The sequence below is a fragment of the Sapajus apella genome, unplaced genomic scaffold (genome assembly GCF_009761245.1).
Source record: "Sapajus apella isolate SASKATOON/1434 unplaced genomic scaffold, GSC_monkey_1.0 scaffold153, whole genome shotgun sequence".
NCBI lineage: Eukaryota > Metazoa > Chordata > Mammalia > Primates > Cebidae > Sapajus > Sapajus apella.
Genome location: NW_022437093.1, coordinates 1,658,573 through 1,672,593, shown reverse-complemented (window position 1 = coordinate 1,672,593; position 14,021 = coordinate 1,658,573). Strand labels below are relative to the sequence as shown.

Here is a 14,021-nt window from a genome sequence, read left to right as displayed (position 1 = left end):
TTCTTTATCCAGTATATCATTGATGGGCATTTGGGTTGATTCCACAACTTTGCTATTGTGAATAGTGTCACAATGGACATACTCGTGCATGTATCTTTGTAATAGAATTATTTCTAGTCCCTTGGGTACATACCCAGTAACTAAATTGCTGGGCCAAATGGTATTTCTGGTTCTAGATCTTTGAGTAATCACCACACCATCTTTCACAATGGTTAAACTAATTTACATTCTTGCCAACAGTATAAAAGCATTCCTATTTCTCTTAGGGAAATGCAGTTTAAGACATAAATAGATATCACTGTTCATCCACTAGAATAGCTAAAAATAAAAAGTTCAGCAACACCCAGTATTGGTAGTGATGTGAAGCAATTGAAACTCATATAATTGCTAATGGGTCTTCTAACCACTGTGGAGATTAGTGTGGTAGTTTCTTTTCTTTCTTTTTTTAAATTCTACTTTTTTTAAAATTGTACATGGGGTACATGTGCAGATCATGCAGGATTGTTTCATAGGTACATGCATGGCAAGGTGGTTTGCTGCCTCCATCCCACCATCACCTATACCTGGCATTTCTCCCCACATTATCCCTCACCCCTCCCCCTGCACTTTCCCCCCCCAGCCCCTCCAACTGACCCCAGTGTGTGATGCTCCCCTTCCTGTGTCCATGTGTTCTCATTGTTCAACACCCACCTATGAGTGAGAACATGCAGTGTTTGATTTTCTGTTCTTGTGTCAGTTTGCTGAGAATGATGGTTTCCAGGTTCATCTATGTCCCTACAGAGGACATGAACTCATCGTTTTTTATGGCTGTGTAGTATTCCATGGTGTATATGTGCCACAAATCTGGAGACAAGAGATGCTGGAGAGGATGTGGAGAAACTTTTACACTGTTGGTGGGAGTGTAAATTAGTTCAACCATTGTGGAAGACAGTATGGCGATTCCTCAAGGATCTAGAAATAGAAATTTCATTTGACCCAGTAACCCCAAACATATGAAAAAATGCTCATCATCACTGGTCATTAGAGAAATGCAAATCAAAACCACATTGAGATACCATCTCATGCTAATTAGAATGGTAGTTTTTAAGAAGTTGAACATAAGCTTACTCTAAAACTCAGTACTCTCACTCCAATATATCTTTCCAAGAGAAAGAAATGTATATGTTCTCAAAAATATTTGTGCATGAATGCTCACAGCTTTATTCATAATAGTTAAAAACTGGAAATAATCCTAATGTCCATCCACCCGCAAAGGGATCAACAAAGTATACTATTCATACAATGGAATATTACTCAGCAATGTAAATGAATGATTTACTGATAACATGCAACGTTCTGGATGAATTTCAAAACATTATGCTGAGTGAAAGAAGACAGACATGAAATAATACTGACTACATGATACTTTTTATGAAATTCGAGAACAAGCAAACATAATACCAGAAAGCACATCAGTGATTGTTTAAATGTATGTTTTAGAGGGACTGATAGCAAAGAAAGGGAACTTTTGGGGGGTAATAGAAATGTTTTGTATCATAATTCTAGTATTGTTTACATGGCTATATATATTTCTTAAAACTTGACAGACTGAACACTTAAAATTATGGTTTATGGTATGTAAATTATGCCTCAACAAAGTTGATTTAAAAAGAAAGAGAAATGGAAGTATCAGATATACAATAAAAATTATATTTAAAAAAATAGTTACTCTCAGGGGTAGGAAGGAACAAGGTGTTTAAAACTGGAAAAGAGAGTGCACTTAAAAATTTAGCCTACTTTTTTTTTTTTTTTTTTTTTTTTTGAGATGGAGTCTTGCTCTTGTTGCCCAGGCTGGAATGCAGTGACACAATCTTGGCTCACTGCAACCTCTGCCTCCTGAGTTCAAGCAAATCTCCTGCTTCAGCCTCCCAAGTAGCTGGAATTACAGACACCCGCCACCATGCCCAACTAATTTTTGTATTTTTAGTAGGGACAGGGTCTCACCATGTTGAGCAGGCTGGTCACAAACTCTTGACTGCAAGTGATCTGCTCACCTTGGCCTCCCAAAGTGCTGGGATTACAGGCATGAGTCACCGTGCCCAACCTCCTATTTTGAATAAATATTTAATTTTGGATTCTCGTAAATATATTACATAATTATTTAGCAAGTTTCCAAAAAGCAATTTCTAAAAATTGAAAGCAAAATCAAATGAACCTAACTTTATATTGATTTGGTAGCTTAAAACATAGAAAGGAACTACTTCAAACAATTTTATAAAAAATACAAATTTGATTGTGCACCCCTGAATGGAATATCAAAGGACAAAAAGATCTGCAAAAAATGATAACAATAACCCTGAAAATATTTTCAACACTTAGCTTATCATTGTTACCTTTTGTGGCATTATTCTGAGACTCTTGTGTATATTCTGTGGGATAAAGCAAATGAGTCATTATGTTGATATTGTTGAGAATGGTGACTTTTGGCATAGGAGAAAGGAAATATTAATTTAGATATATGAGATTTACTTTAAAACACTCTGGATTGTGAATATATTACTATAAATTCATGATGTAATTTATCTTAAAAATGCATGTTTTCTAATTATGTCCATGGAAAAGGCCTGGAACCAATTATTAGACTTTTATTGAAGAGCACCTCTGTGTCATTCCAATAACCAACTTCTCACACTGAGTGTCCTACAATTCAATTCAGTTCTGACACTGACTACCTAGAGTTAGCATGGGCCCCACAGTTTAAAATGCTTAATACCACAAGACTACTTTTACTTTAAATGTCAGCCATAAGTCATTGGGCCATCCACACTGCTGACCAACCAGTTGTAAAAATTCAGGATTCCTACATCCACCCCCTGCTTGGGTTCACAGCTTTACTAGAACAAGTCACAGAACTCAGGAAAACAATATACTTAAGATTGCTGGTTTATTTTAAAGGATAAACATGAACAGCTAAATGAAGAGATATATAAGGTGGTAAGGTAACAGGGAACAGAGCTGCTCTGCCTTCTTTAGGCATGCCATCCTCCTGGCACATTAATATTATTTACCAACCCAGCACTTCTCCAAACCTTCTTGTTTTAGAGTTTTTATCTTGGGTTCATATTATAGGCATGATTCATTAAATCATTGGTCATATGATTGAACTCAATCTCTAGTCCCTTTCTCTTCTCCAGAGGTCAAGAGATGGGTGGTGGGGCTGAAAGTTTAAACTCTCTAATCACATGGTTGGTTTCCTGCTAACCAACCTCCCCTTCCCCAAGCTATCCAGGGATCCATACCATGAGTTACTTCATTAGTGTAACTCAAGTATGGTTTAAAAGGGCTCCTTATAAATAAAGAAACTCTCATCACTCTGTAACAGGAACTGAGGACCAAGAGAAAATATATTTTTATTACAACACAACCCCTAAAACCCAGATTGTGGTCTCCATATTCTATATCCTCCTTCTTCAAAAAGGAGCATGGTGTTATCGGCAGAACATACCTAAGACATGGCACCCAAGTGTGTTAGCAGTAGTGAATCAGCACAGGTCTGCAGCAACCTCAATTCTTGCCTCCTCAGAAGAAAGAATTTGACTGAGGGGCATAAGGCAGAAAGAGAGACTGAGGCAAATTTTAGAGTAGGAGTAAAAGTTTATTAAGAAGCTTTAGAGCAGGAACACAAGGAAGGAATATGCACTTGGAAGAGAGATAAGTGGGCCACTTGAAAGACAAGTATGTAATTTGACCTTTTGACTTGTGGTTTTATATGTTAGCATACTTCCAGGGTCTTGCATCTCTCTCCCCTGATTCTTCCCTTGGGGTGGGCTGTCCACAAGCACAATGGTCTGCTAGTGCTTGCAAAAGGATTTACTGGATTAGGGGATTATTTGAGGTATTCTTCACTTACCAACTGAATGTCCCTAGAAGGTCACATACCAGTTAAACTCTACCATTTTGCTTCTTCATGCTCATGCTTGAGCCCATTCACCCAACTCCTGAGATCTTATTGGGAAGCTTCTGATCCCCAGTTTTAGGTGTTTCTGTTTATTAAGAGACTGCCTTTTCCTGGTGCTGGCTGTGAGAAATTATATTTTTAGAGAGAGAGTTAAAAACCACCTGACCAGCACCTGGTGGTCACCTGACATTCCTGTTGTATGGGGGTGGGTGGAGCCAGAGTGTCTCCTGCTCTGCTCATGTCTGACTAGCTACCTCCTGTAATAATGGCTTTTTGGAGAAATGTTTGATCCCAGGTATGACAAAGACAATGTACAACAGGAGCCTGGAATATTTCATAATGCCACAAAGCAATAAAACTATCTAGTACTACTAGGTTTGTGTCAAAAGAACTCAAAAACTGACTTAAATGGGTTCCCCCTGGCCAAACATAGGACAATTTGATCATCAGTAAGAATAATTGCAGTAATTTGAAACAAATTGTTAAATCTATGAGTTTTTTTTTAATGATACTCAAGTGAAACAACAAAACAAACAACTAACAAAATTATCACAAATCATCACTGGAAGATTCTAGGAAACAAATTGTTTTGAGACTGGTATATAGAGGGAAATAAGCACTTTCTATACAAAGTTTAATTTGTAGTAGCCAAATAACGGAAGAGGAAGTTTATCTTATGAATATATTGCAGCTAAACAAAAAAAGGAATGATTGAAGTTGAATATGAGGATTTTGCGACCTTTAATTATTTAATGGGTCTAGTCTGTAATTATCAGTGATCACTATTATCACCCAAAAATAAAGAAAACTAGACATTGTTTTCAGATGAAAATACAAAATACCAGCTGTGAGTTATTTTTTTCCAAACAGTCGACCCTGTATCTGTTCAAGCCTCTATATCTTACTACCAATTCACAGAAAAAGATAGAGCACAGAAGAATATGTTAAACCACACCATGGGGGTATAATAATCAAAATCCAGGTTATGGGAAACTCTAAAGAGCTAACAATGTAGTGTTTTCAAAAAAGTGCAGGGAAAAATGAGGTCAAGGAGGGACTTATAAATTAAAAGAGACATAATTGGTGACTGGAGCAGCCACAGGGCTCTGGAAGCGCCAAGTGGTCTTTCTGCTGCTAAGCCTTGGTCTGGCTCCCATCATCCCCTCATAATGGACAATATTCACTAGCTCCTCCTGTGGACTACCATGTTATAGGAAGTGAAAATAGTTTACACATTGCATGCCCAAATGAACAAAGGTGACCAGAGTACTCTTAAGTTTATTAGAACTATTTTTCCTTTTGTATCTGCAATATGGGATGGCATTATTTTCATGAACTTCTAGAAACTTCATCTGCAAGCTTATTTTTGCTTCCTGTGTTATGATCATTCCCATTTACAGTATATTTGAATAAATGATTATATTTAAAAAGTTACATAGGGCTTTTTGATTGTCCTAAACTTAAAACATTTCACTTGTTTCATTTGTAACTGTGATCATGGTTTTTGTGATGATTTCTGGCCTGATTGAAGGAAATTTGAGAGCTCTACATTTAAATACTTTTAAGTAAATTTGAAGGTTTTAAAATTGCTTTTTATAAAATAAGGCATTTATAGTTATTTGGGGTTGTCTGGGATTATATGGAAGAAAATTAAAACCACACTGTATTTACACTTAACTTGATGGATTATTTGTGGGTGGCAGTTTTCTCTAGTTTTTGGCAGTGTGACAGCTCTTGGAATACTTGACAAATTACAGCTGAAATCTGTATCATCCATTACAGTTGGCTTATGTGACTAGACTAGGAGGAAAAAAGAAATCAAATGGTTATTTGCTATTTATTTTACTCCTATAAAAATGTCTAATGTTAAGAAAACTTTCAATAAACACAATTGGTCAACATGATAGATGATTTACAGTCCTTCATGAAAGGAGGAAAAAATTAATGCTATCTCTCTTTGCCTGATATAATCTATATAGTAATGATTTAAGCCATAATTTATTTTAAAATGAGTGGCTCTTGGGAAACTTCTGTTCTAATACTTCCATGTTAAAGTCATATTATCTTAAAGCTGTATGAGGACCTATTAGATTACTGATAATTGAATACTTATTTGTTTATTTACTCCATTGAGTCTTTTGTTATGCTTCTGATTTATAAAAACATAAATGATGGGATCCATACTCCAAACCTCAGCATCATGCAATATTCTTGTGTAACAAATCTGCACATGTACCCCCGTATCTGAAATAAAAGTTGTAATAAAATTTAAAAATAAAGCAAAAGAAAATGCAGCACAAAAATTTTTAATGAATTTTTGGTTTACTTCAAGGAGAAAAGAGGAAAATGAGAAAATGCAGGGATCTTTTTCTTACCCCTTATCTCATTCCTGTAGGTAATGAGCTGGATCAAGGTTGGAAGAAACACTAATATATGTGAAATTTGAAATGCATAGAAAAGTGAAAGTTTGCATTGTTTTGCTCAGTTTGAAAAAGTGAATACCACTAGCATAAAAAAGTGTTTGCATGATCTATGTGATTATGGAATTTTTTTCCTGCTAAGTGATTGCAGATGACTGATGAGGGCTAGAAGGTATTTTGCTATCAATGTAAGGATTTTTTTCTCCCTCAGGTCAGGCTTATTGTAGAGATCTGAAAAATTACTTGTATGAATTGAACAAACTTCTCAATATCATTGTAAAAACTAAAAAAAAAAAATTTTTTTAAAGAGACCTAAAAGATGTAATAGAATTTGCAGCTTCAGATAACAGACTTTATTAGGATCATTATTTGAACAAATGCAAATAACTGATAAATATCTAAAATAATAACAAACCAATTTGAACAAAGCTCAAAAATTGGGACAATCAGAAAAATATGAAGACAAATTAGATAGTTGATAATTTAAGGAATAGTTTAACAAAGTTAGCATGATAATGGTTTAGTAGTCATATTTTTACAGTGTTCTTATATTTTAGTCATATATATTGAAATATTTACAGATGATTTGATATGATGTCTATGATTTGCTCCTAAATAATTAGGATAGGATGGCAGTAGTAGGTGGGAGTAGAGAAAGATTAAGAATGGACATGAGTTACTAATCATCATATTACTAAATGAAAAGTGTTCTAAATGTCCTACTCTCATGTCATTTGGAAAGACTGTCATGCAGAATTCTAAAAGAAAATTTAACTTTCTAAATTTATTTATGAAATGTTGGAGTCTTTCACAGTTTTTATAAATTATTATATATTTGCCTTTTATTGTAACAAAACAATAAATCAGATGAAACAAATAAATGTAATGGAGGCTCTTAAAAGTAAGATGATCCTGGCCAACATGGTGAAACCCTGTCTCTACTAAAAATACAAAAATTAGCAGGGTGTGGTGGCATGTGCCTGTAGTCCCAGCTACTTAGAAGGCTGAGGCAGTTGAATCACTTGAACCCAGCAGGGCAGGAAGTTGCAGTGAGCTGAGCTCAAGCCATTGCACTCCAGCCCAGGCAACAAAAATGAGACTCCATCTCAAAAGAAAATAAAAAGTAAGATGAGGCCAGGCACAGTGCCTCACGCCTGTAATCCAAGCACTTTGGGAGGCCTAGGCGGGTGGATCACTTGAGGTCAGGAGTTCAAGACCAGCCTGACCAACATGGTGAAACCTTGTCTCTACTAAAAATACAAAAATTAACTGGGCATGGTGGCAGGCACCTGTAATCTCAGCTGCTTGGGAGGCCGAGGTTGGAGAATTGCTTGAACCCGGGAGGCAGAGGTTGCAATGAGCTGAGATCATGCCACTGCACTCCAGCCTGGGTGACAGAGCAAGACTCTGTCTCAGGGGAAAAAAAAAAAGTAAGGTGAAAAGGCAGTAACTATGATCCTTTTGCTGATTCTTATGTCATTTCCTAGTCATTAGATTGTCAGTCTTGCCATCATATATTAATTGGTTTGTTATTATTTTAGATATTTATCAGTTAATACTAGTTAATACTACGTGATAAACTGTTTCATATCTTGGAAAGGAGTTCCAATCTTGATAGGGGAGGAAAAAATCAACCTTGGTGTCTATGCAACAAAAATGTGAAATAGAGACCTCAGGATTTTATCAGCAATGGAGACTACCTTTCTAGATAGTCTGGACAACATTTATTTGTCTAACATTATAATATTAGATTGCTTGCCTTCAATGCTATAATTCATTCAGTTCATTCAGTTAATTAACATTTTACCGTGCTCTTAAAGTACCAGGTGCTTCTCTAGTATTATAAGTGTAGGAGATACAGTGGTGAATCAGACAATGTTCCTGCCTTCGTGAAAGTCATATTTCCACTAAGGCAAGGGAGAAATTAATAAATAAAAATGAGATGAATTTATGAAGCAGTAAGTGCTATGAAAGAAAAAGAAGGTAATATGATCAAGAATAGAAGATGCCAGGGTTGCTTTAGATAGGATAGTTAGGGACTGCCTAATAGAGGAGGATAACATTTCAGCTGAGGTTTGGAGTCAGACTCCTTTTAGCAATCTTGCTGAATAGAATTTTCTTTAACATAAGCCTAATGAAATACATTTTATTTCTAATTCTGATATTAAACCTCATTGCCACTTGGATAGATTTTGGGCATAGTATTGATAATACATAGACATTGTTTTGGTGTTGTAGTGTCATGATACCTTTTTCATAGTTCTTTCTCTTTTCCAAGAGGGGAAGGTTGATATCGATAACCTTGATACCATTCTAGAGAAAATGGAAATGAATTTCTCTGATAAGGAATTTGAAGAGCTGTCACACAATTTGCCAGGTATTTATGAATATTATAGACACCACCACCATCATCCCCCTGCAAGGATAATTTGGGCTTGTGGGTTTATGATTTCACATGTTTAAAATTCTACTTTTTTTAGTTCTTGAAATACAGCTGACACATGTTAAGGGAACTCAGTCCAAACATAAGCATTTCATTTTGCTGAACTGAGTACTACCTTCATGATATTTTAAAATATTCCATGTTTCTTGAAGTAAATTCAAAGAAGAAAGGCCCATGCTAGGATCTGGAGAAGAGATTTACAAAATATGCAAAACTTAGTGTTTGTTCTTTTTTTTTTCCCCATTTATTTGTTTTATTGCATTTTAGGTTTTGGGGTACATGTGAAGAACATGCAAAATTGTTGCATAGGAACACACGTGGCAGTGTGATTTGCTGCCTTCCTCCCCATCACCTACATCTGGCATTTCTCCCCTTGCTATCTCTCCCCAGCTTCCCACCCCCCACCGTCCCTCCCCTATTTCCCCCCAACTGACCCCAGTGTGTAGTGCTCCCCTCCCTGTGTCCATGTGTTCTCATTGTTCAACACCCGCCTATGAGTGAGAACATGCGGTGTTTGATCTTCTGCTCTTCTGTCAGTTTGCTGAGAATGATGGTTTCCAGGTTCATCCATGTCCCTACAAAGGACCCAAACTCATCATTTTTGATGGCTGCATAATATTCCATGGTGTATATGTGCCACATTTTCCCTATCCAGTCTATCGTCGATGGGCATTTGGGTTGGTTCCAGGTCTTTGCTATTGTAAACAGTGCTGCAGTGAACATTCGTGTGCACGTGTCCTTATAGTAGAACGATTTGTAATCCTTTGGATATATACCCAGTAATGGGATTGCTGGGTCAAATGGAATTTCTATTTCTAGGTCCTTGAGGAATCGCCACACTGTCTTCCACAATGATTGAACTAATTTACACTCCCACCAACAGTGCAAAAGTGTTCCTATTTCTCCACATCCTCTCCAGCATCTGTTGTCTCCAGATTTTTTAATGATCGCCATTCTAACTGGCGTTTGTTCTTAAAGGTGCATTAGATTAAGGGAGAAGATATATATACAGGCAAAAAATATAAGTGAAAATAATTTAGGGGTTAGAAATGTCAGCTTATCATAGGTGCTCACTGAGGACTAAGTGTGACCATGATCAGTTTTAAGAATCCTGGTGCAAGTGCTTGTGCTGCTTTTAAATCCTGCCCTAGCAGCCTACTTGATTTGGAATGGAACAAATGTTGATTTAGGAACCTGACAGATACAGTTTTCAATATCTTACTAACTTTGTGATTTAGGCATGGTTCTTAACTTTCATGAAGCTCAACTTCTTTATGTGTTTTTTTTTTAAAAGAGTCATACTATCTTCACAGAAGTATGAGATACATCATATGAAATGTATCACAATACATAGGTTGGTAGACATGCATTAAATTTCATTTTCTTTCCTTCCTTGAGTGAAAGAGAGCAAATTGGAGAGGTCAGGAAATCAAATGAATCTGCTTGATATGGAGGAAAATACTTTAAAATTTTTGCTATAATGCTATAGTGTTTAACACCACAGTACTTTAATGAAAAAAAGCTTGTATATCATTTTTCAAATGCTCATTTTTCCATGGTCTTATGGAGTGGGAAGGGATGATAGAAATACAGTTATAGAGAGGACCCAAGATGGCCAACTAGGAACAGCTCAGGACTGCAGCTCCCAGTGAAAGCGCAGAGGGTGAGTGGACGCCGCATTTCCAGATGGATTTTTATTGCCCACAGACCAGGAGATTCCCAGGTGGAGGAGCCCCACGGGTTGCCAGTGTAGCTGTTTTGGCCAGCGCGCCAGTGCGGCTACTTTGCCAGCGCCCTGGCGCAGGGTTCTCCGTACAAAATACACTGGTCTGGGTGCCCTTTTAGCTGGTGATTGGAGACCCAGGAAGGCAGACCACCCATTCATCTGATTTAAAAAGGAACTGAAACAGGGAGCCAGGCCAGGAGATTACTGGGCAAAAAAAAAAAACGCCACGAATCTCAGCGCCACTGTTTCAGCCAGTGCAGTGAGTCACCGCACAGGAAATCACACAGATGCCGGCCCCTTTTCAACAGTCGACTGGAACACCTGGGAGAGAGTCGACCGTTCACCTAAAAAAAAAAAAAACAGACTCTGAGTCAGGGAGTCAGGTGATCAGGCTCAGCTGGACCCACCTTCCCACACACACACACAAAACGAAACAGCAATTGGAAATGCTCTGGGTTGAGAGTTTCACAGCAAGCACAGCTGAACCTGGGAAGGTGCAGCTCTGTGGGGGAGGGGCGTCTGCCATTACCAAGACACTCCACCACTACAGAGGTAGTACACCATCGCTGAGGCAGCCCACCATTGCCAAGGCAACCCGCCGTTGCTGAGGCAGCCTGCCATTACAGAGAGAGTCCGCCATTACAGAGGCGGGCCACCCTTGCTGAGGCAGTTCTAACTACACCCATATAAACAGGACTACAGGGAAGATCACACGGCAGCTGGGCGGAGCCCACAGCAGCTCAGCAAAGTCTCTGCAGGCAGACAGTGACTAGGCCGCCTCCTCACTGGGCAGGGCAGCCCTGAAAAAAAAAAGGCAGCAGCACAACAGAAACTCATAAATAAAGCCTTAACTCCCTGGGACAGAGCACCTGGAGAAAAAAAAAAGGAGTTTATGAGTTCTGCTGCAGCAGACCTAAATGTACCTGCCCAGCAACTCTGAATGAACAACGGAGCTCACAGCTCAGCATTTGAGCTCCAATAAAGGACAGACTGTCTCCTCAAGCAGCTCCCTGACCCCCGTATGTCCAAAGAGTTACCTCATAAAGGAGAGAACACACTCACATTTGGCAGGTATCCTTCTGGGACAAAGAAAGCAGAAGAAGAAACTGGTAGCAACCCTTACTGTTCTGCAACTGCTACAGGTGATCCCCAGGCAAGCAGGGCCTGGAGTGGACCTCAGCAGTCCTACAACAGAGGGGCCAGACTGTTAGAAGGAAAACTAAGAAACAGAAATAACTTCATCATCCACAAACTGGAGGTTCACTCAGAGACCCAATCTGAAAGTCAGCAACTACAAAGACAACAGGTGGATAAATCCACAAAGATGGGAAGAAACCAGCGCCAAAAGGATGAAAACACCCGAAACCAGAACACCTCTCCTCCTATAAGGGATCACAACTCCTCACCAGCAAGGGAACAAGGCTGGATGGAGAATGAGTGTGATGAAATGACAGAATCAGACTTCAGAGGTGGGTAATAAGAAACTTCTGTGAGCTAAAAGAACATGTTCTAACCCAATGCAAAGAAACTAAGAACCTTGAAAAAAGATTTGACGAAATGCTAACGAGAATGGACAACATAGAGAGGAATATAAGTGAATTGATGGAGCTGAAAAACACAACACGAGAACTTCGCGAAGCATGCACAAGTTTCAACAGCCTAATTGACCAAGCAGAAGAAAGGATATCAGAGGTCAAAGATCAACTCAATGACATAAAACGAGAAGGCAAGAATAGAGAAAAAAGGGTAAAAAGGAATGAACAGAGTCTCCAAGAAATGTGGGACTATGTGAAAAGACCTAATCTACGTTTGATAGGTGTACCTGAATGTGATGAAGAGAATGAATCCAAGCTGGAAAATACTCTTCAGGATATTATCCAGGAAAATTTCCCCAACCTAGCAAGGCAGGCCAATATTCAAGTCCAGGAAATACAGAGAACACCACAAAGATATTCCTCAAGAAGAGCAACCCCAAGACACATAATTTTCAGATTCACCAGGGTTGAAAGGAAGGAGAAAATATTAAGGGCAGCCAGAGAGAAAGGTCAGGTTACCCACAAAGGGAAGCCCATCAGACTCACAGCAGATCTCTCAGCAGAAACCCTACAAGCCAGAAGAGAGTGGGGGCCAATATTCAACATCCTTAAAGAAAAGAACTTTCAACCCAGGATCACATATCCAGCCAAACTAAGCTTCATATGTGAAGGAAAAATAAAATCCTTTGCGAACAAGTAAGTACTCAGAGATTTCATCACCACCAGGCCTGCTTTATAAGAGCTCCTGAAAGAGGCTCTACACATATAAAGGAACAACCAGTACCAGTCACTCCAAAAACATACCAAATGGTAAATAGCATTAAAACAATCAAGAATCTGCATCAACTAATGGGCAAAACAGCCACCTAGCATCAAAATGGCAGTATCAAATTCACACATAACAATATTAACCCTAAATGTAAATGGACTAAATGCCCCAATCAAAAGACACAGACTGGCAAATTGGATAAACAGCCAAAACCCATCGGTGTGCTGCATCCAGGAAACCCATCTCACATGCAAGGATACACAAAGGCCCAAAATAAAGGGATGGAGGAAGATTTACCAACCAAAGGACAGCAAAAAAAGCAGGGGTTGCAATTCTCATCTCAGATAAAATAGACTTTAAAGCAACAAAGATCAAAAGAGACAAAGAAGGACATTACATAATGGTAAAAGGATCAATGCAACAAGAAGAGCTAATGATCCTAAATATATATGCACCCAAAACAGGAGCACCCAGATACATAAGGCAAGTTCTTAATGACTTACAAAGAGACCTAGACTCCCACACAATAATAGTGGGAGACTTTAACACCCCATTGTCAATATTAGACAGATCAACCAGACAGAAAATTAACAAGGATATCCAGGACTTGAACTCAGACCTGGACCAAGCAAACCTAATAGACATTTACAGAACTCTCCACCCCAAATCCACAGAATATACATTCTTCTCAGCACCACATCACACCTACTCTAAAATTGACCACATTATTGGAAGCAAATCACTCCTCAGCAAATGCAAAAGAATGGAAGTCATAACAAACAGTCTCTCAGACCACAGTGCAATCAAGTTAGAACTCAGAATGCAGAAACTAACTCAGAACCTCACAGCTTCATGGAAACTGAACAACTGTCTCTTGAATGTTGACTGGATAAACAATGAAATGAAGGCAGAAATAAAGATGTTCTTCGAAACCAACGAGAACGAAGACACAACATACGAGAATCTCTAGGACACATTTAAAACAGTCTCTAGAGGAAAATATATAGCAATAAGTGCCCACATGAGAAGGAAGGAGAGATCGAAAATTGACAACCTATCATCAAAATTGAAAGAGCTAGAGGAGCAAGATCAAAAAAACTCAAAACCTAGCCAAAGACAAGAAATAACTAAGATCAGAGCAGAACTGAAGGAGATAGAGACACAAAAAACACTTCAGAAATTCAATAAATC

At 38.3% G+C, this 14,021-nt stretch overlaps 1 protein-coding gene across 1 annotated transcript in view; it reads left to right on the top strand.

Annotated features, from left to right (window-relative positions):
- Window positions 1-14,021, top strand: part of EFCAB13 (EF-hand calcium binding domain 13) — a 237,660-nt gene that overhangs the window by 184,703 nt on the left and 38,936 nt on the right. The window contains exon 41 of the mRNA XM_032265955.1: window positions 8,636-8,734. Within this exon, the coding sequence (XP_032121846.1) occupies window positions 8,636-8,734 (99 nt within the window). The remainder of the gene's footprint in view (window positions 1-8,635; window positions 8,735-14,021) is intronic.